Source organism: Chiloscyllium plagiosum, chromosome 4, assembly GCF_004010195.1.
Source record: "Chiloscyllium plagiosum isolate BGI_BamShark_2017 chromosome 4, ASM401019v2, whole genome shotgun sequence".
In the NCBI taxonomy this organism is placed as follows: Eukaryota; Metazoa; Chordata; class Chondrichthyes; order Orectolobiformes; family Hemiscylliidae; genus Chiloscyllium; species Chiloscyllium plagiosum.
Window position 1 is genome coordinate 22,711,533 of NC_057713.1, and position 19,682 is coordinate 22,731,214.

The following is a 19,682-nucleotide window of genomic DNA, read 5'->3' on the forward strand; positions in this document are numbered from 1 at the left end:
CAAAACATACTTAAGATTTTACTTTTTCAAATAATCAGCAAAAATATTCACAAGATTCTCTGATGCTTTTTTCCAATGCTGTAATATACTCTTATGGTAGCGATGTTGGGAAAAATTAAACTTACAAATAAGTAAGTCCCTTTAGAGCCCTTTTTAGTTTTTTGATGAAATGGTAATTCAAACTGTATTTTTTTAATAACGTACAAAAAGTTAATGGGCAGTATTGATCATAGAATAACAAATGGGGGCAGGAGAATGAGCCAGCCCTGTCGTTCAGTGAGACCATTGCTGATCTGAGTGTGGCCTTGACTCCATTTTCCTGCCTGTCCCGTGTAAACTTTGACTCCCTTGTAAATCAATAATCCAACTGAAAGGACAGAATAGGCTTCAAGGAGCCAGGAGGCCCCTCAATAAGGCTAAGCCCTGGAATCTCTGCACTTCATGATCACTTTACAACGTACATCACTGTCACTTAGCTTGCTTAGCTAAACAGCCACACTGACCAAAACTTGAGGCTTCAGTTTTGCAACAGATAGTCTTATTAATACTGCAGACTAGATTAGATTAGATTACTTACAGTGTGGAAACAGGCCCTTTGACCCAACAAGTCCACACCGACCCTCCGAAGAGCAACCCACCCAGATCCATTCCCCTTCATCTAACACTACGGGCAATTTAGCATGGCCGTAGTGTTAGATGAAGGGGAATGGGTCTGGGTGGGTTGCTCTTGGGAGGGTCGGTGTGGACCTAATCTGCACATTTTTGGACTGTGGGAGGAAACCCATGCAGACACAGGGAGAATGTGCAAACTCCACACACACAGTTGCCTGAGGTGGGAATTGAACCCGGGTCTCTGGCGCTGTGAGGCAGCAGTGCTAACCATGCATTAAATTTTAACTCCATGGCCACAGAGTTACAAGGTACCTCTTGCTGCTGTTGTAGTTAGCTGGTTAGTAAGCTTTATCAGTCAATGAGCCATAATTGAAAATCGACTGATTGATTGAATACTGAGGAAAACATTTCGTGAATTCTTTGAAGAGGAGGTACATGTTCCTTCACGTTTGCTTTGGTCATTGGACATTAAGAAAAAATGCAGCCCCTTATGACCTTAGAATTGTAATCTTATAGAGAAGAGGAAACTAGCCACAGTCCAGTAAACTCCTCCGTGTGAATTGGAAGAGTGGCAGGCGATGATATCATACCATTTCGCAAAGACATCTCCACGAATTCTGGTTTTCTTCAAGTTGTGAAATTTGAAAGGGTTCAGAAAAGATTTACAAAGATGTTGCCAGGGTTGGAGGATTTGAGCTATAGGGAGAGGCTGAACAGGCTGGGGCTGTTTTCCCTGGAGCATCAGAGGTTGAGGGGTGACCTTATAGAGGTTTATAAAATCATGACGGCAATGGATAGGGTAAATAGACAAAGTATTTCCTCTGGGTGGGGGAGTCCAGAACTAGAGGGCATAGGTTTAGAGTGAGAAGGGAAAGATATAAAAGAGACCTAAGGGGCAACTTTTTCACACAGAGGGTTGTGCGTGTGTGGAATGGGCTGCCAGAGGAAGTGGAGGCTAGTACAATTGCTACATTTAAAAGGCATCTGGATGATTATATGAATAGGTAGGAGAGATAGGGGCCGGGTGCTGGCAGGTGGGACTAGATTGGGTTGGGATATCTGGTCGGCATGGACGAGTTGGACCGAAGGGTCTGTTTCTGTGCTGGACATCTCTATGACTATATGAGTGAGTTGGTATGATCATTAAACTATATTTTTTTTCCACAACCAATCTTGTTGAAATGAGAAACTAGGAGCTGCAGGAACTTGGTCCATCACCATCAAACAGAAGATCATGATACCAAATGAGACACATCCAGTATAGAATACTTGCTCATCATTCAGATCAGAAAGTGAGGGAAATTCAGAAGAGCTATCCCCTGCAGTCATCAAAGAAAGTGGAGTGCATGAAGTAAGATAAGGCTGACGTAACCATTGAATCGCTCCAAACCTGAAATGTTGCTGTGGTCTTAGTGCATTTGTAGAGAGGCTTGCATTGTGCTCAACCTGTATAATTCCATCTTTTTTTTTTACTTCTTTTTCTTGGAAGCTGTTTTGCATTATTTAGAAATGGAAATGGGGTTATAACAAGTTGACTTTATTCCTGTCTTATTTTTATGAAGATATAGTGAAGATAAAAATGTTAAAGAAGTAATGATTTGTCTTTGAATTCCAGTGGATAGAAGGGTAAATTATGTGATACAAGGTCACTGGTGCCACATCTCACTTGGGAACGTGGACTGGAGAATTGGGCACGAGGTCACTATGCACCAGTAACAGTGCTTCCCATTTTCCAGTATTTTAGTTGTGGCCTGTGCTCTGATTTGTGCCCCTATCAAATGAGGCTTACAAACAGAGACTTGCCATGCCAAATTTACTTTCTATTGGATTCTTCTGAGCAGTTTACACCTTTCTGGCCCAACGCCTTGAGATTGGCATTGAGATGATTCCAGTTCCATTGAAAAGTTAGTTCTGTGGCCAGAGAACCATGCATTACCAGCATGGTGCACTTTACAGTCAGTGTTTGTCACAATCGTCTCTGAGCACTAATTGAGTGAGTACTGATTATTGAAGCAGGCGAGGAGCATTAAATGTCAGGGGGAAAGAAAACACACCCAGCAGCAATATTTAACCTCACTTCTAAACTGTTTTTCCCTAACTTTTATAGACTGACTTTGAAAAGGATGTAGATATGGCATGTAGATCAGGTAAGTGACGAAATAATTTTGTCTAAGATTTACAAACGTGTTCAAATGGAATTTTATTTACTCCGCTCTCCTCCAAAAGATTCCATGCTGTGGTTCATTCTACAGGTGCCCTCTTCTCCTTTGGCTGAGTAATCAATATTGTTGTGTGCGTCCTCACAGCAGTGATCATTGACTGTAATAAAACAAACAGAAAAGGCTGGAAATGAATGGCAAGTCTGCTAGCATTAGTGGAGAGGGTAACACAGCTAATATTACAAATCAGTGGCCTTTTTGTCAAATGCCGTTAAAAGGCCATCAAATGAAAGACTGTCAACCTGAAACATTGGCTCTGTTGCCCCTTCTGCAATTACTGCCAGACTGGCTCAATGTTTCCATCATTTTCGGTTTTAGTTTTGGATGTCCAGACATTTTAATATTGGTAATCATTGGCTGGGCGTTCTGCCAATTGTGGCAAATTCTAATCATCTGAGCGCAATCTTATTCTGACCTGATGACCCCCCCAAACATTATCAATAGCTGATCAATGGATAATCATCCACCTTAAATGATTTCTCTATTCCCTCAAAACCAGCAGCACTGTTGCTAATTCTGGTACCATATCTGATATCCAAGCTGGCTTTTTTGGAATGTGAATGGAATGGACATGCTTCATGCTGTTTTTTCCCCTATTTTAATAATCCTGCTGTGCTGGTCTTATTTTAAGAATTGCTAACACTCTGCTTGATGGTCTTGGGCTAAGTTTCCTTTGAGCTCCTGCTCCACTATTGTAACCTTAGCGGAAACCCTGCTTTATGTGTACAGAAGGCCACTGTGGGGGAAGGGGAACGGGTGAATGGAATTGTCTCACTCATCTTGGTGTGACACGAGCTAAAGGTGAGAACGTTGCAAAAATACAGAACAAATGAAAATTTCAGAATCGCAACATCGCCAAAAATGTGTGCGTCATTTTCTCCTCAAGCCCGGTGACTTCAGGAAGTCATCTTTGGCTGTGGTTACCATATCTTCGTTTGGAGTTCATTTAAGTTCCAACATACCTTACTTACATGCCACATCTCCTCTCCTAGATGGCACAAATTCAGAGTAGGTATATCTTGCGACTGCACCTTGCTGGGTACTTGTCATGTCCATGGTGCAAATGCTGCATTGTACCGTGGTGCTGCATGCTCCATTGCCTCCACCTTGCTTGGGCTTTCATCCATTTAAATTGCCATCAGCAAATCTCCAGTATCACCACATTATTACATCTGCACTCAGATGATCTCACACAACACTTCAGGCCTTCAACACTTTGTAGCTCAGAAACGCCTCCAACCTGCATTATTCTGCCAAATTGTCTTGCGTGCACCAACAGACATTTCGCTACACAGGATGCACCATATGGCTCTTAGTTTGTTTTCATGGCATTCACTCACTTAATTCTAGGCTGCCAGCCTCATTGCTTTCTTCACGCACTTACTTCAAAACTGCCAAGTCTCTGTGTGCATCACCTGGTTTTCATAGTGAACAGGATCGTCATGCCCAGTTACAGGCTGCCAGCGTCTGTGGCTTCCATTGCTCTTAAGTTCAAAGGAGAGGCAGGCAGTTATATATACTGGGCAGCACTGAATAGTTAAAAGAGTGGCATCATGCTATATCAATTTTCAGCATGTGCCAATAGTTCACACAGAAAATGCACTGCATATGCTTCAAGTAAATGGCCATCTATGAATGTCAAAGGTGTCTTGACCTTAATAGGGAGAGATCAATTTGTGAATACCACAATAGTCAATCAAGAGCAACTCTATTCCAGTCCAAGTGATAGGCCACTATCCGTTAGCTGCCTGCTCCTACCACAGCCTGCTCTTACCACTTCAAGGTAAATGACCTTGAAGTCCAGAGATTGTAGATCAAGTACAGGCAACACCCTGTCCTAGAGCATTTCCCCAGATTTCCTGTCTGCAAAGTGAGCAAAGGTTCCTTTCATCTTGACTTTGCATTCAGTAATAATGATCAGACAGAACAGTGTGAGAGCTTACAGCATCTGAAATGGGGCAGCTCAGAGGCAACCAATATCATCCATGCTGGAAGTGCCATCTATGAACAGAGAATCAGAATAGAATCATAGTGCAGAAGCAGGCCATTTGGCCCATTGAGTCCATACCAACCCTCTGAACAGCATCCGCCCAGACACACCCTCTCTGCCCTATTCCCGTAACTGTGCATTTCCAATAGCTATCCACCAAGGCTGTACACCTCTGGACACTATGGGTTATTTAGCCTAACTTACACATCTTTGGACTAAGGGAGGAAACCGGAGCACCCGGAGGGAACCCAGGGTAGATTGGACAAACTTGGGCTGTGTTCCTTAGATCATAGGAGGTTGAGAGGGGCCATGATTGGGATGTATAAAATTATGCCGTGTGTAGATAGGGTTGACAAGAAAGAAACTTTTTCCCTTGATGGATGGATCAGTAACCAGGGAACATAGATTTAAGGTAAGGGGCAGAAGGCTGAGAGGAGATATAAAGAGAAACTTGTTCACCTGAGGATGATGGGAATTTGGAACTCACTGATGTCAGGCTGGTAAAAAGCGAAACCTCATAACATTTAAGAAAGTTTTTGGTGAGCACAAGCACATAAGGCTATGGTCCAAGGGCTGGAAAGTGGAATTAGAATAGTTAGGTGTTGATTTTGACTAGTAGAAAGTGAGGACTGCAGATGCTGGAGATGAGAGTCAGAAAGTGTGGTGCTGGAAAAGCACAGAGGTCAGGCAGCGCCCGAGGAGCAGGATTCCTGATGCAGGGCTTATGCCCGAAACGTCGATCCTCCCGCTTCTCTGATGCTGCTGGTCTGTTGTGCTTTTCCAGCATCACACTTTTCGATGATGGTTGATTTTGATTAATTAACATGAATGTGATAGACTGAAGATCTCAGTGATGAGTGCTTCCCCTTTTTGCCTGCATGATTCACCAATAAAGCTATCCAACAGGTTGGTTGTATACTTAATAAGTGGAACATTGTGAGAAAAGCCACTTTGAACTGTGGAAGACCGGCTGCCATGATTGTCACTCATCAGAACACTTGCACTGAATATGGGAAAATTCCAGCCAGGGTTTCCATTGATGTTGCAATAGAGTGAATGAAGCACAGAGGAAACCTTTATTTTCTGTGCTTTACTGACTATTTTAAGAAACTTGTCCAGTTGTTGCAACTGAACCCTTATTAAGAGCTCATGTCACAACTGGACACTGTGTATGGATTCCTGAGTGTGTTTGTTCACAGTCAGTAAAGTATCAGAAATAAACATATTATGTGTTATTTGTTTATGGTGTAAAATATAATTTCCAAAACCCTCTCAGGAGTGACTTTAGATTAAGACTTTATCTGATCAGTTGCCTCTGAATTTCCTCGAAATACATACAGTCAGTATTTCACTTGCTGTTCTGATCGAAATTATGTGCTTTTGAACTGCTTATTTCAGAGTTAATATTTCTCCTTGAGGGAAGCTGAGTGTGGGTGCTAATGGATTGTATTGCAACACTACTTGAGACACAGTTTTAGTTATTTTTTATTTAAATTCATATTCTTTTTAGTTTATCAAGGTGAAGGATGTCAGCGCTGGGGAGTGGAACACTTTTCTACTTTGAGAAAGCAGTGTCAGGATCAAGCACTCCCAGGTTAGGAATAGCATGGGCTAGATAACTGATTAAAGCTCCCTCTTACACTGCACCGACACCAATGTCTTTCTCCCAGTCATGTAATGACACCAGCTAATTATACGTCCTCTCTCTCTGTGAAATCATTAGTTTAGCGTTAATGTAAACTGGGGGATTATCACAGAGTAGCTTGAGACCACCTGAATATTGCACTTAATTGAAATGAAAAATCACATTTCAGAGAATTCTTTCTTTGAAATAGATGCCACAGAAAGGAAAGTTTAATATATCAGAGAGAGAACAGTGATGCAAGCTAAGTGGGGAGATTTTTTTAAAAAGTTTTGTGTTTTCTAATAATTAATTTGCAGAAAGCTCTGTGGGTGTAACATTTTGTGTAAAACAAGCATCACAGTGTTACTTAGGGTTAAAATAGAGATTTTTGTGAGAATATTTAGATATGGGCACAGTGGGAACATGCCTATCAATAAACTTGCTTATTCATGTTCTGTCAGGATAAAGAAGATGTAAAATCAATGTTCAAATAGAAGGAAAGAGTGAGACTAAGGGAAATAGAACAAGACCAAATAAATTGTTGAATCTGTTTATACATAAAATAAATATTTCAACTTGTGTTAAAGTAATTTACTATTAATTGTTAATATTATAGCAATAAAACTATTCTTATATTTGAATAGCTTCACTACCATAATGTTAGTGTTTTATTGCAGTGAACACAAAGATAACAAACCCAGTCACCCAGTGAGAATATAGCAAATAAATTCACATTTATGTAAATAGAGCCCTGAATGCGATTCCATTAAACAGCTGCGAATATCTGGTGGCCCTGTTAGTGATTTCCTGTGCATGTGGCATTTTGCAACATGTTGCTGGCTATTACACACTCACAGAGCTATCCAAATAAATCGTCTAATGATGTGCAGCAATTTTCTTTTCCTTTTCACAAAATATAACATGGTTATTCTTGATCTTACAGTTTTAAATAAAGATATTAACGCCGTCAGAACAGGAACTCTGACAGGAACTCTAAAACGCTCAATGGTCCACGAGGAAGAAATGAAAATGAAGTTTAACCATCAAAAGTTGTCCGGTTTCTCAAGTCTTCCGGCGAATGTGTCGAAGATGCATCTGCAGGGATCGCTGAACTATCCAGGCTCATTAAACATGAACGAATTCAGTGATCACACCTTGAAAATAAATAAGAGCGAGCAGCCGAAATCCGTATATATATGCGACGGTGACATTTTCAAGCAGTTAGACTCGGAACTAGCACGAGCACAAGAACAAGTCATAGATGCTAACTATGTCATCTTGCCCACCAACACCTCGACCCTGAGGCCCAAACCAAAAGACGAAAGCAAATATAATATTAACATTAGTCAATTGCCCCAGACTAGACTCATTCATCTCAATGCAGACAGTGGGTTTTGTGCAAAAAACTCACCAATGGATCACATTAACATTGCTTGCAATGAAAGGGCTTCTCCTGGCCACCAGATACAGAGTTCTGCAAATGAAACACAACTCCCCAATAACCTTTGTGATACAGGTGATTCAGGGAACTCAGGGATGGTATCCAAAAGTGAGACAGTTTCTACATTATCCACAAGCTCATTGGAGGTAAGAAAATAAAATTGGAATCCTCTCTCTCTCTCTCTCTCTCTCTCAGTAATTTCTGATTTCATTTTACCATTTAAGTGTATAATTGGCAGTCACAATCAAGTCAGAGGAACCATGCAATTTGAAAACTCAGATTAATTACCTAAGAAATATTTTGTAATTTTTTTTTCAAATGAGACTTCCTAGTGATCTGTGTTAAATATTAAAATGACTTCACCCAACTAGTGCCTTGTGAAATCCATTGTTAGGTAATTGTGTTACTCACATAGTTTCTTCACAGTGCCAGTTCTATTTTCACTTATGCCTTAGCGAGAGAAGATGTGCAGAAGTCAGCCTATCTTCTGCAAGGTGGAGAGTAAAACACAGGTTACTGAGGCCAAGTTTATGGAGTTTATGCGTTGTCCCAGGCAACACAAAATGAAATCATTGTGAACAGCAACCTGTTCACCTGGCAACCACTTTCAGGAGGGTGGAGTTAATAAGAAGTGGAAGGAGAAAAGACAATAATCAGAGCAAAAATAAATAGTTTTCAAGGGAAGAATGTCATCAACCCTTCTTCAGCATCAGACCTTTTTATCTCTTCTCCAACTTGCTCCCACATAAAGCAAACCAATTGCTCAAGGAATAGTCTACGCTCACTTAGGGCCACTTCAGCAGTTTTCTGTGATGACAGCATCTTTATCTTCCATCTTTCCTTTTCTGAAACTACTCAGATGACAGTAACAAAATCTTGTTGATAGAACTGTACTTATACAGATGGATTAAACATTATTTACATTTCCCAGGAGGTAAAAAGTAAAGTGGCCAAGGTCTTACCAGATCATAGGGCCACTCATTCATTGGACAGCACGAAAAAGACAACTGGTGATGGTTTAAGCCAAGGGTCACCCTGTTTCAGGCAAGGGAAGAGTTGAGAATGAATGAAATGCATGACTTGCTTCTTCTCCAACTTACTGTAGTTGGATAAGACCTAGAAAATACACCATGGAACACTGACATTAATTGGCAATTACTTTGTCCATTATGATAGAGAGTGTTGTCCCATCTTTTCTCCCATTAGTACCTTGCAGATGTTATCTTTTGGGTTGTTTATCATGTCCTCCATCAGGAAGACCAGTGCAAAATATTGTTTTGAATTATCTGCCCTTTCCCTGCTCCCCATTATCAGTTCTTCATCTTTTAAGTAGCCCTTATTTACCTTTTTTACTCATTTTCTTTTAGAAATATTTTTGAAGTAAATTTCTTACCGATTTATTTTCACAATTTTCTCCTGTTATTAGTATTGTACTCAATCCATTCCGAAAAAAGTCCTAAAATCATAAAGTTCCCAATCCTGTGGTCTACCAAAATTCTTACCACTTTTTAATCTCTTGGTTTTTGACTGGATGCTATCCTCGATCACCTTCATTGACCACAGGTTGTTAGCATCTGTGTTGAAGCATATTTCAGCAAATTTTGTTTTTTTCGGTCAATTCTTCATCGATTTTGTATCGGTACCTTTGTTTCTCATGTTGAGCCATCCTGTAAAGCAGAAAGCTTTTATTTTACTATGGACATGATATGCAAACTATAGATTTGACTCTGTAGCTGGATCACAAGTTTGTACATGAATTTACATCAGTACAGTAGCTTTGCAAGCAACAGACATTTTCATTAACTAATTTCCTTCAGTGTTCCTCTTCTCCTATCAGCCACACTCACCGTTTGCTACTTGTCACAGTAACTTCTGTTGAAGAATTGAGAGAGTGCAGCACCTGGTGAAATCGACTCTTCAAAAGCAGTTTGAAGGAAGGGTCACCGGATCCAAAATGTTAACTGCCAGACCTGCTGAGCTTTTCCAGCAACTACTGTTTTTGTTTCTACAAAAAACAGGGTTTTTTTAGATTAGATTACTTAGTGTGGAATGACAAATCAGAAGTTGCTTTCTGCAAACAAGGAACAATTCCAGCAGGCTTTTCCCATTCCTATGTTATTGAAATGAAATGGGGATCATGTTATTATCATATGCGATTTACTATTCAATCTTACATAGTGGGGACTATTGATGATCTGGAGACATAAGCTCAAATTTTAACATTGCCACTGAGGAGTTGAAATTTAACAAATTGAATAAATTCAGAATATGCAAAAATGAAAGGTAGTATCATTCATGGTGATCATGAAACTTCTGTATTGTCTTAAAAGCCTCTCTGATTCAGAAATATTTTCAGGGAAGAAAACTTGTCTCCTTACCTGTTCTGATCCTACGTATTACTCCATAATGATGTAGTTAATTCCTAACTGCCTTCTGAAATATTCGAGCAAGCTATGCACTATTAAAGAAGGCCACTCATTACTACCACTTTACGAAGGCCAGTTGGGAATGGGTAATAAATGCTTGCATTGCAGTAATGCCCACATCCTGAAAAGGGATAAAAGGATTCTATCAATACAGTACATGCAAAACCAATGAAGAATCAACACTTGAATTGGAAGATAATTTTAAATCACTCACAAAGACACTAGCTGTATACATCTTGTTGCATTGGAACCAGCATGCCTGATGGAAGCAGTTAGGTTTTGTGCCATCATACTTAGAGATATAAGCAGTAACCTCTGCAGTAGCTTGAACTCCAGTTTAAAGGCACTAGAGGAGCTCATTGGTTTCAGTAAAGACTAACACTGGCTCAGCCAAACAAGGACACATGTCCTACAATCAAATTTCTATAACGGTTTGGCCATGCAAATCTTCAATAGTGAATCAGAAAAAAAAAATCTGAGCTAATGGCTGAGTGGCTGGTTTCCACAGTTTTGACTAATGTTATTGTGAGTGAGATCCTGCGTGACATAACTACTAGTCAAGAGTTTGGTGCTGGAAAAGCACAGCGGGTCAGGCAGTATCCGAGGAGCAGGAGAATCAACGGTTCAGGCATAAGCCCTTCAGGCATTCCTGATGAAAGAACCATTGATTCTCCTGCTCCTTAGATGCTGCCTGACCTGCTGTGCTTTTGCAACACCACACTCTCAACTCTGATCTCCAGTATCTGTAGTCCTCACTTTCTACTACCTGAATAACTAAAAATCAGATTTGACTCTTGACCAGAACTGAGCCTATTGCCATTGTTGAGCCTGAAACACTCTAAATTGGCCTTTGTATATCTGGAATGTGGGGTCAATATCAACAAAGGTATTTAGCCTTGATTGTTATCTAGTGTTCCCATGGTAAAATGTGCATCAATATAAATATTTGGCAGGATTGGTATTGGATACACTGTCACACCAACTGTATTTCTGACATATGTTTTCTGGATCTTCACCTGAGCAATAACCACTTGGGTGATATGAAGTTAGATTATCAAAAGGGCCATCAAAAATAATTTTTATAAAATTTGAAACATAGCACACAGATAAACAATGCTGGTTTATATTTGAAGAGGGGAGATAAAATAAGAAATGTGTAAGTATTGATACTTTCAGTAAAATGTATCAGCCATATTAATAAAGTATGATAGCAAAATGTATGCGCTAAACTAATAAGGTATGGTACTTTAGGTCTTTTCAGTAGTTAGGTCTTAATTGGAAAATCATAAGCAGTACATTCATGATTTTCCAATAAACGGAATGTCACTCGCTGCATGACAGTTCTGAAGCATTTTGCCTATAGATTTATAGTTGACTGGTTAATTTGAACAGAATTTAAATGATGTAGTTCTCAATCAGTGGGGGATGCCTTATGTTGACTTTCCTTATCACTCCATCCCCATAAATAAAGCTATCAATATTAACACTTGTAATAAAATGTCGAGGAGAACTCATTTAGATTCTTAATAGGTTTCTACACATTAGTTTCCCCGAGCTTCTCTTCAGACCTCAAAGGAATAGAAGTCTAGAGTCTGAAAAGGTCACTTGGTCAATTTAGCATATCTACTGACCCTGTAGATTTTGTTCTGTCATAGATCCATCTCACCTAATTAAAGTCTCTGTTGGGAAAATACCTTCTAATCTCTACTCTTGTTGGAGACTTGCTAATTTATATGTCGGTTCTTTAGTTCTGAGATTGAAATCTAAATTGAATAACCTGTTTCTATGTGTCCCTGAATCTTCTTTGCTTCAGCAAAAATAAGCTAAGTTCTTTTTTTTTTATAATCTTTAGAGCCCTAAGTCCCAGAATAATCCTAGTCGCGCCTCCCTGAACTCTCTCCAATGTGTCAGTGTACCGTTGAAGGTAGGATAACAAAAATTGTGCACAGTCATCTAAAGGGCTAATTTTATGAAATTGTGCTCTTAGTCTGGAGTCTAATTTTGCTGGAAGTTCATATTGAGAATTTGGGCATACATGATTTATTGCCCATTAAAATTGATTGGCAGAAAATTTTGGAGAAGCCAAGATTCCCGCAACAAAATCACAGCAGGAGTTGCTCACACTGGGAGCAGAATTAAGATAATTACCCTTAAATGTGCTGTTTAGTCTTGAGTTTTATGGATCCTGTGACAAATGACACCCCACCGTGTATATCTTGTTCCATATTTATGTACATGTTCTTATCCTTGTCTAAATTGGAAATGATTTGTCATCCTTTACCCGTTCACTTAATTTATCGAGGTGTCTTTGAAGGCTACAAATCATTCTGATTACCTACCTATACATTTTGGTGCCATTTCCAAATGTTAAGTTGCAACAGTGTTCCTGCTGCATCTCATTTATTAATAGCATAACTTAACAGAATCTAAAACATAAGCCATGTAATGAAATAGTCACTGCCACGACACTCCCTCTGGACCCAGTTGGAGCCTATTCCACTTATTGTTACCTTTCGCTGTCGATTCCAGTTTTCAGTATAGTTAGTAAATTCCCAAATGACATTAATATGTTAAACTCCATCAAGTGCCTTCTAAAAATGAAAATTAATTAGATGGACTCAACAACTCTGACCTTATAATTAAGAGACCTTCTCAAAGAATTCCTGTAGATTTATAATGCATGAACTTGTTGCATTTAAAATCACACTGAGTACCACCTGACATTGTACAATTTATGTTGCTGAGATAGCCACTATTAATGTCCCATTAAAAGTACTTGAACAGTTTTTGACATCATTAATATTGGGCTAGCTTGTCAATCCCCTGCTTTGTGTCTCAGTGCTTTTATGAATATAATTATATTAATATGTTTGTAAAAATGAAAACCCATGGTCCTCAAGTACAAACCTCAGATTTAAAATGATGGAATTTGCAGCTGATAAATTTAACCTCTGGTGGTGCTGACTCTTCAAATTGAGCCACCTAGTTTTAATCACTCTACTGGGCCTAGCCTTGAATATTATATCTTTCTCCTTTCCAATTAATTATCCTATTCAAGTTTACGTATTATTGCATGTTTCTAATGGTCACTGTAGGAAAAATATTCATGTTCAACTAGTCCTTCTTTGAGAAAGAGAACCTTTTGAAAACTTCTCCCTTAAATCTCTGGTGAAAACTTAAGAGTTTGTGTTCTTACATTACAGATCTGCCAAGCCATTGAAACAAATTTTAGTTATTTAAGTCTGTAAAGTTAATTTTGAAAGCCATCGCTAGATCCTTCCTTAACCTTCTCTGATCGATTGATAAATGCTCCCCAATTTTCAAGCCTTTCTTCATAATTTAATACCTCAGAGTTCTGCTCTATTTGCAATGAATTTCTGCTGCACCTTTTTGTGACTCTTTTGTTTAATGCTTCCTGTAATTGGATGCCAATAACTTTCATGCAGTAATTCAAACACATCAAAACAAATTACATACACAAATTCAATACTACTTCCTTGGACTCTTGTGTGTATTTGGATCCTTTTATAAAAAGCTCAGATACCCAGTTTCAATTTGCACTCCAAAATCTCTGCACACAAACATCTCATTGTTTCTGCAAACCAGTACTCAATTTTCAAAACCTTTTAATTAGGCTAAATGTGCTTCTACTGATCTTTAATTGATCATTGACTTGGACAGTCTTAAGGAGAAAGGGAGTTGGAGAGCTAAGATGTTTATAGAAGTGACCTCTGTGCCTGAAAGGCATGGGTTCAAATACATTTAAGGCTGGTATTGTACTGTCATTCTACATTATTGAAATTACTATCTTTTGATGGATTGATATATCAAGACCTGTTTTGATTCAGTGGAGGCCTACCAAACATCTTTTGAAAATCCTTGTAATGAACTAATTTTAATTAATTCGCTGAACATTTCAAGTAGAACTTATTCATTACGTATCCTTGTTGACTGTTCCACATTAATCATTACCACGTTAACTAATATTGAACAAACGTAGGATGGCGAGAGGGAGATGGAGAGGCAAGGAGTTCAGAGAAGTAATTCCAGAGTGTATTCTTATGGCTTTGTCAGATGGAAATCCAACCACCAGTGATGGGGCTAAGGGAATCTAAACACAAAAGAATCCAGAGTTGAAGAGAGTTTATCCTTACAGTGTGGAAACAGACCAACAAGTCCACACTGACCCTCCTAAGAGTATCCCATCAAAACCCATTGCCCTACAACCCCCATGACAAATACACCTAACCTACACATCCCTGAACATTATAGGCAATTTAGCAAGGCAATTCACCTAGGAATATAGGGCTGGAGTTGTTGACAAGAGATATAGATGGATAAAATCATGGAAATATTTGAACCCATGCATTGGAATTTTAAAATTGAGGCTTTGTTGGATTGGGAGTCAGTGTAGATCAGTAAGCTCAGGAGTGATAGATGGATAGAACTTGGTGTAAGATAAGCATTGCACTGCAGAGTTTTGGATACAATGTTGTGTTCAGAGGTAACAAAATAATAGATCACTTTTACAGCAGAAGACAAGCTGAAACAGGGGTGGAGATGGGCAGTGTTACAGAGGTGGAAATAGACCTTCTTTGTTATGGGGGAAATACTGGGTGAGAAGCTCAATGCAGGACTAAATAGGATACTAAGTTTACAAACACTCTTGTTCAGCCTTCAACGTGTTTAACCCAAAAAAGTGAATGAATTCAGAAGGGACTGGGTGGGGACTGACAGATTATTCAGGACTGGAGGGAATAGATTTTGTAAGGGCTAAAGTCAATGGTATTGGTCTTCCCAATATTTAATTTGAGGAAATTGCATCTTATTCAAGACTGCTTGGTGGTTTGATAAGCAACTGCAACACCACAGTGGCAGTGGAGGGCTTGTTGGTGATTGTGATAGGGGTGAGATAGAGGTATGAATCATGTACACAAGGAACTTGACATCACATCTTTGAAAAGTGTCAAGGTAGGAAACGGGTCGAGACAATGGATAGGTCCTTGAAGATACTAGAGGTAATAGTAGGTAGAGAAGAAAGATCTTTAGAAGGTATTCACTGATTATGACCAATAAATTGGTGAAACAAACAGGAGCAGTGCCACACAGCTGAATGTCAAGCACAAGACATGAGGGGCAGATGGGTATGTCCAACTACAGGTAATTCTTCTATAATGTGATGGTTGCGTTCTTGTGAAAGCGGCATTCTAGAAAAATCGCACTTTAGAAACAGCGTTTCAAGTGTTGGCGCTGTAATCATGTTATCGCCAACGCACATTTTAAACATTCGCGCTTTAGAAACAGCATTCCCAATTCGTCAATTATGTTACAGTGAATTCACAATAATGAAACATGCGCTGCAGCAGAACCAACTGTATGTCAAAGGTGATGGAAAGGCTAAGGAGGATAAAGAAGAATAGCAAATCAACGTCACAGTCACTAGGCATCCTCTCTAACAGAAACCTGATTGAAAAAGTTCAAATAGTAAAATGTGCATTTGATGGACACAACAATTATTATACTCAAATCTCTATTTTTGTGAGTAAATTGAAGTATAAGTCCAGTTTTAACACTCATTTTCTCTGTACTGGAGTTAGTGACAGTGCCATTTAGCTCACTCATACCAACAATTGCTAAGTGTGCTAGAAACAACACAAGGTCCATAAGATATAGTAACCGAAGTTGGCCAGTCTGCCCATCAAGTCTGTTCCACTATTCAGTTAGATCATGGTTGGTCTGATAATCCTCAACTCCACTTTCTGCCTTTTTCCTGTAACCCTACATTCCTTTACTGATTAAAAATCTGTCCAGCTGTGTAAAAGCTTCCATCGTAAGTTGGGCATTAATTGTTTTCCATTCCAAGGTTTCTGTACCTGCTGGTGTTACTTTGACCAGTGAGCACCAGGCAAACTCATTTTGAAATTGCTATAAAACCAGAGGTTTCCCTTAGAACTCAAAGTAAATCTCAGTTACTGAATCACCAAGCAAACATGAAGTCATTTAGCCTGATTGTTTCTTATAGTTTGAAACAATGAATATTTGGAAATGTATTTATTCAGTAACACTTCAGTCTCAAGCAAAATAACTTAACAAAAATAACTAATATTTAATCATTCCTGCTCATTATCCTTGGTGCCATTTTGGAACCATTCTAGCTGTCTTATAAGCATAAGCCCTTCATTACGAATGAAGGGCTTATGCCCGAAACATCGATTCTCCTGCTCCTTGGTTGCTGCCTGACCTGCTGCGCTTTTTCAGCACCACGCTTTCAACTTTGATCTCCAGCATCTCCAATCGTCACTTTCTCCGAGCTGTCTTATGACCCATTTTATTCCCTAGTCCAAAGCTTGATCTGGTTTACATACTGTAGTGTTTTCATGTCTGTCCATGTACTTTGACGCAATGTGATTACAGGGCACTGTCTCCATAAGTAAATGTTTGGCAATGCTTCGTTCCTATACAATGCTTCGTTCCTATGGGAGTGCCATTATACTCAGAATGACACTTGCTGCAAAGGGTACAACAATCATTTCAGAATGATTTATGTTTTTGTTTTGTTTCTGTGAACAAATGAAAAGTGTGTGTAATGTTTTCACATTTTAAGAAGTACAACTTCAATAACCCATTACTGTTTTGTTTTCTGTGTTTGTCAAGCAAGTTAATTCAAGCCTCTCCATTTCAGGTATTCAATGTCAGCATGAAACATTCCCCATAATACAATTAAATGCAAAGTCAAGCTATGTACCAACAAAGTGTCTCGGTTCTAACCTTGTTAAGGTGCCTCTTGCTGCAGAAGCGTAACATAATCTAATTTCTTACATCAGCCATCCTCTGGCAGTTCTGAACAAGATTGCTAAATTTGGGCAATTGTATGGTGCGGCTCCTGCCCTTGAGGAACTGAGTTAGAACTGTTGAAATTGGTTTTGCATAATTCCTTAACAGGCAGCAGATAAGAAATACTTTAATTTTGTCAGCCTGGACGAGATGCTATCTGGGTTCCAGAGGTTGGATAGATAACAATCAACTTACTGTCCAGAACTCGCCTTATAACATAATTTTCAACTGATGATGAGCACAAAAGACATACTGACACTGAAGAAAGTAATATTAAAATACAAATTTCCAGTGACCTCAGAATCCAATGTGCACTTTTTAATAGATTCCATTAATTCTTTGTTTTTTTATTGATTTCTAGAGAAGAAAATCTCGATATGCTGAGTTAGATTTTGAGGTGAGCTCTTTCTTTAGTATCTGCTAGATTCACTCATTAAATGTTGACTGCATTGACTACATCTTACCTGCATTGTTTAGTGACATCTTGATTTTTATCTCTAGAAAATAATGCACACACGAAAACGGCATCAAGACATGTTTCAGGACCTCAACAGGAAACTTCAGCACGCTGAGAAAGATAGAGAATCTCCCACAATAGACAGCAAAGTAAGAACGGGTTTTTTCTAATCCATAAGAGCTCTGTTACATCTTGGTGTGGGGCCCAGAAGGCAAAACATCCCAGTGATGTCTGTGACTTGTTTTTAACATTGTTGCTCGAAGTTTCATGTAGGCCAAACAATCCAAAGTACAGTCTTGCTTTTAACTTGTCTCAGTAATGCAACAAGCTGCAGAGAATGAGAATCCTTTTGCTATTCTTCAGTAGCCCAAATCACTATGACTAGACCTAGTTCAAATGAACTCTTGGATTACATGTAACTTGTTTATGAAAACACATCACCAACAAAAGTGTTATTGGATTTCAGAATTAATTGAAGCTTTATTTTTTCTTTTCACCTTCCCTGGTAGCTGATACTGACTTCACAAGTTCTTGAAGCTGTCATAACCTTACTTAATGTGTAGATTGTAATTTAAATCACCGGGTTTTATATTTCAATGTTAAAGTCAATTTAAAGTCAGCTTACATCAAGACTGCAGGAGCTGCAGGCCCAGGTTCAAGTCCGACTTGCTTTAGAGGTGTATCATAACATGTATGGACAAGATGATCAAGGATATCTGCATCAAGATTGACATAATAATGCATTATGTATGGAGCGTTGCACTGTCAGATGTATTATCATTTTGGTGAAGGATCAAACCAGGATCCCATCTACATGTTCAGGTGGATGTATAAGATTACATGAATGATTTCAATGTTAACTCCACTGTCATTACCCCTGAATAAACATGATAAAAAGACAGACTATCTGTTTGTTAACGCATTTGTGTAAATCTGTTGCTACATTTCCTCCACTACGGCAATGACTGCACATCAAAAAAATTGCTTAATTGCCTGTAAAATGTCTTGAGACATATGGAGATTGTCAAAAGTGCTATATAAAAGCAAGACTTTTTTTTAAGTCAACCTTACATAAGAATGGAAAATGACTGACAGCAAAAGGCGATTGATTGTGGTTTCTTGAGCCACAATAATAAGACTCATGTCATAGATCAGTAGAGAATAATCCGCACAAATATATACCCTACAGGGATAGTATGAAGTAGTTTATTAATGAAGAAAATTATGAGCAACTAAAAAGTCATTCAGGCGGTCAGATCAATTTGACTAGAGAGAAAGGGAAACTTGTCTATATTTATGACTTTGCTGACAGTGTTCTCCAAACATAGCAATTAGTAGCTGAACTGAATTGAATTTATTGTCTCGGGTACTGAGGCACAGTGAAAAGCTTTGCCTTGTGAGCAATACAGGCAGATCACACAGTTAAATAGCATTGTTAAGTAAATAATAGGTAAACAGCGGCAAAAACCAAAACACAGGTACTGGCGAATGCTAAGAGTTTGTAAGTCCATTCAGTATTCTAATAACAGTAGGGTACAAACTGTTTCGAAACCAGCTGGTGCATTTGTTCAGTTTCTGTGCCTGCTCCCCGATGGTAGTGGTTGTAGAATAGCATTGCCAGGGTGGGATGGATCTTTGAGAATGCTGGCGGCCTTTCCTTGACCGCAGGCCTAGTAGATGAGCAGTGTCTTGTAAATAGAATATGTTGGTTCTGTTGGCAGTTATGAGCTGATGTGAAAACAAAGTGTTTAATTCTCTGCTGAGCATGTTCTCAGAGTAAAATGGACATGTCAGTTTTCGCTCAGTGGTAGCATTCATTCTTCAGAATCAGAGGTTCATGGGTTCAATCACCAAGGCAGAGTTTTTAATGCATCATCAATGTTGTCAGGGTGAATAGTGTTACAGTGCCGGCAGGATGGGAAGTGAGTGGGATTTCTGCTTAGAGATGGGGGCAACTGCACAAAGTCCCACACGGGCTGGCCAATTAGTTCTGTGGCATTGAGGGAGTTAGCCATTTGTGCAGCATGGTCGAGCAGGACATAGCTCAGTCCAGTGTTACTTCACAGTTGGTTGAAGGTT

General features: G+C 39.1%; 1 protein-coding gene across 9 annotated transcripts in view; it reads left to right on the plus strand.

Moving 5' to 3' along the window:
- adgrb1a (adhesion G protein-coupled receptor B1a) overlaps positions 1-19,682 on the plus strand; it is a 585,075-nt gene that overhangs the window by 554,573 nt on the left and 10,820 nt on the right. For 6 of the 9 annotated variants that reach the window (XM_043687842.1, XM_043687848.1, XM_043687849.1 and 3 more), the window contains 6 exons: positions 2,720-2,759; positions 6,332-6,415; positions 7,389-8,032; positions 12,165-12,236; positions 17,508-17,543; positions 17,648-17,752. In XM_043687842.1, the coding sequence (XP_043543777.1) occupies positions 2,720-2,759; positions 6,332-6,415; positions 7,389-8,032; positions 12,165-12,236; positions 17,508-17,543; positions 17,648-17,752 (981 nt within the window). The remainder of the gene's footprint in view (positions 1-2,719; positions 2,760-6,331; positions 6,416-7,388; positions 8,033-12,164; positions 12,237-17,507; positions 17,544-17,647; positions 17,753-19,682) is intronic. The other 3 variants (XM_043687845.1, XM_043687847.1, XM_043687850.1) reach the window with 1 other exon arrangement.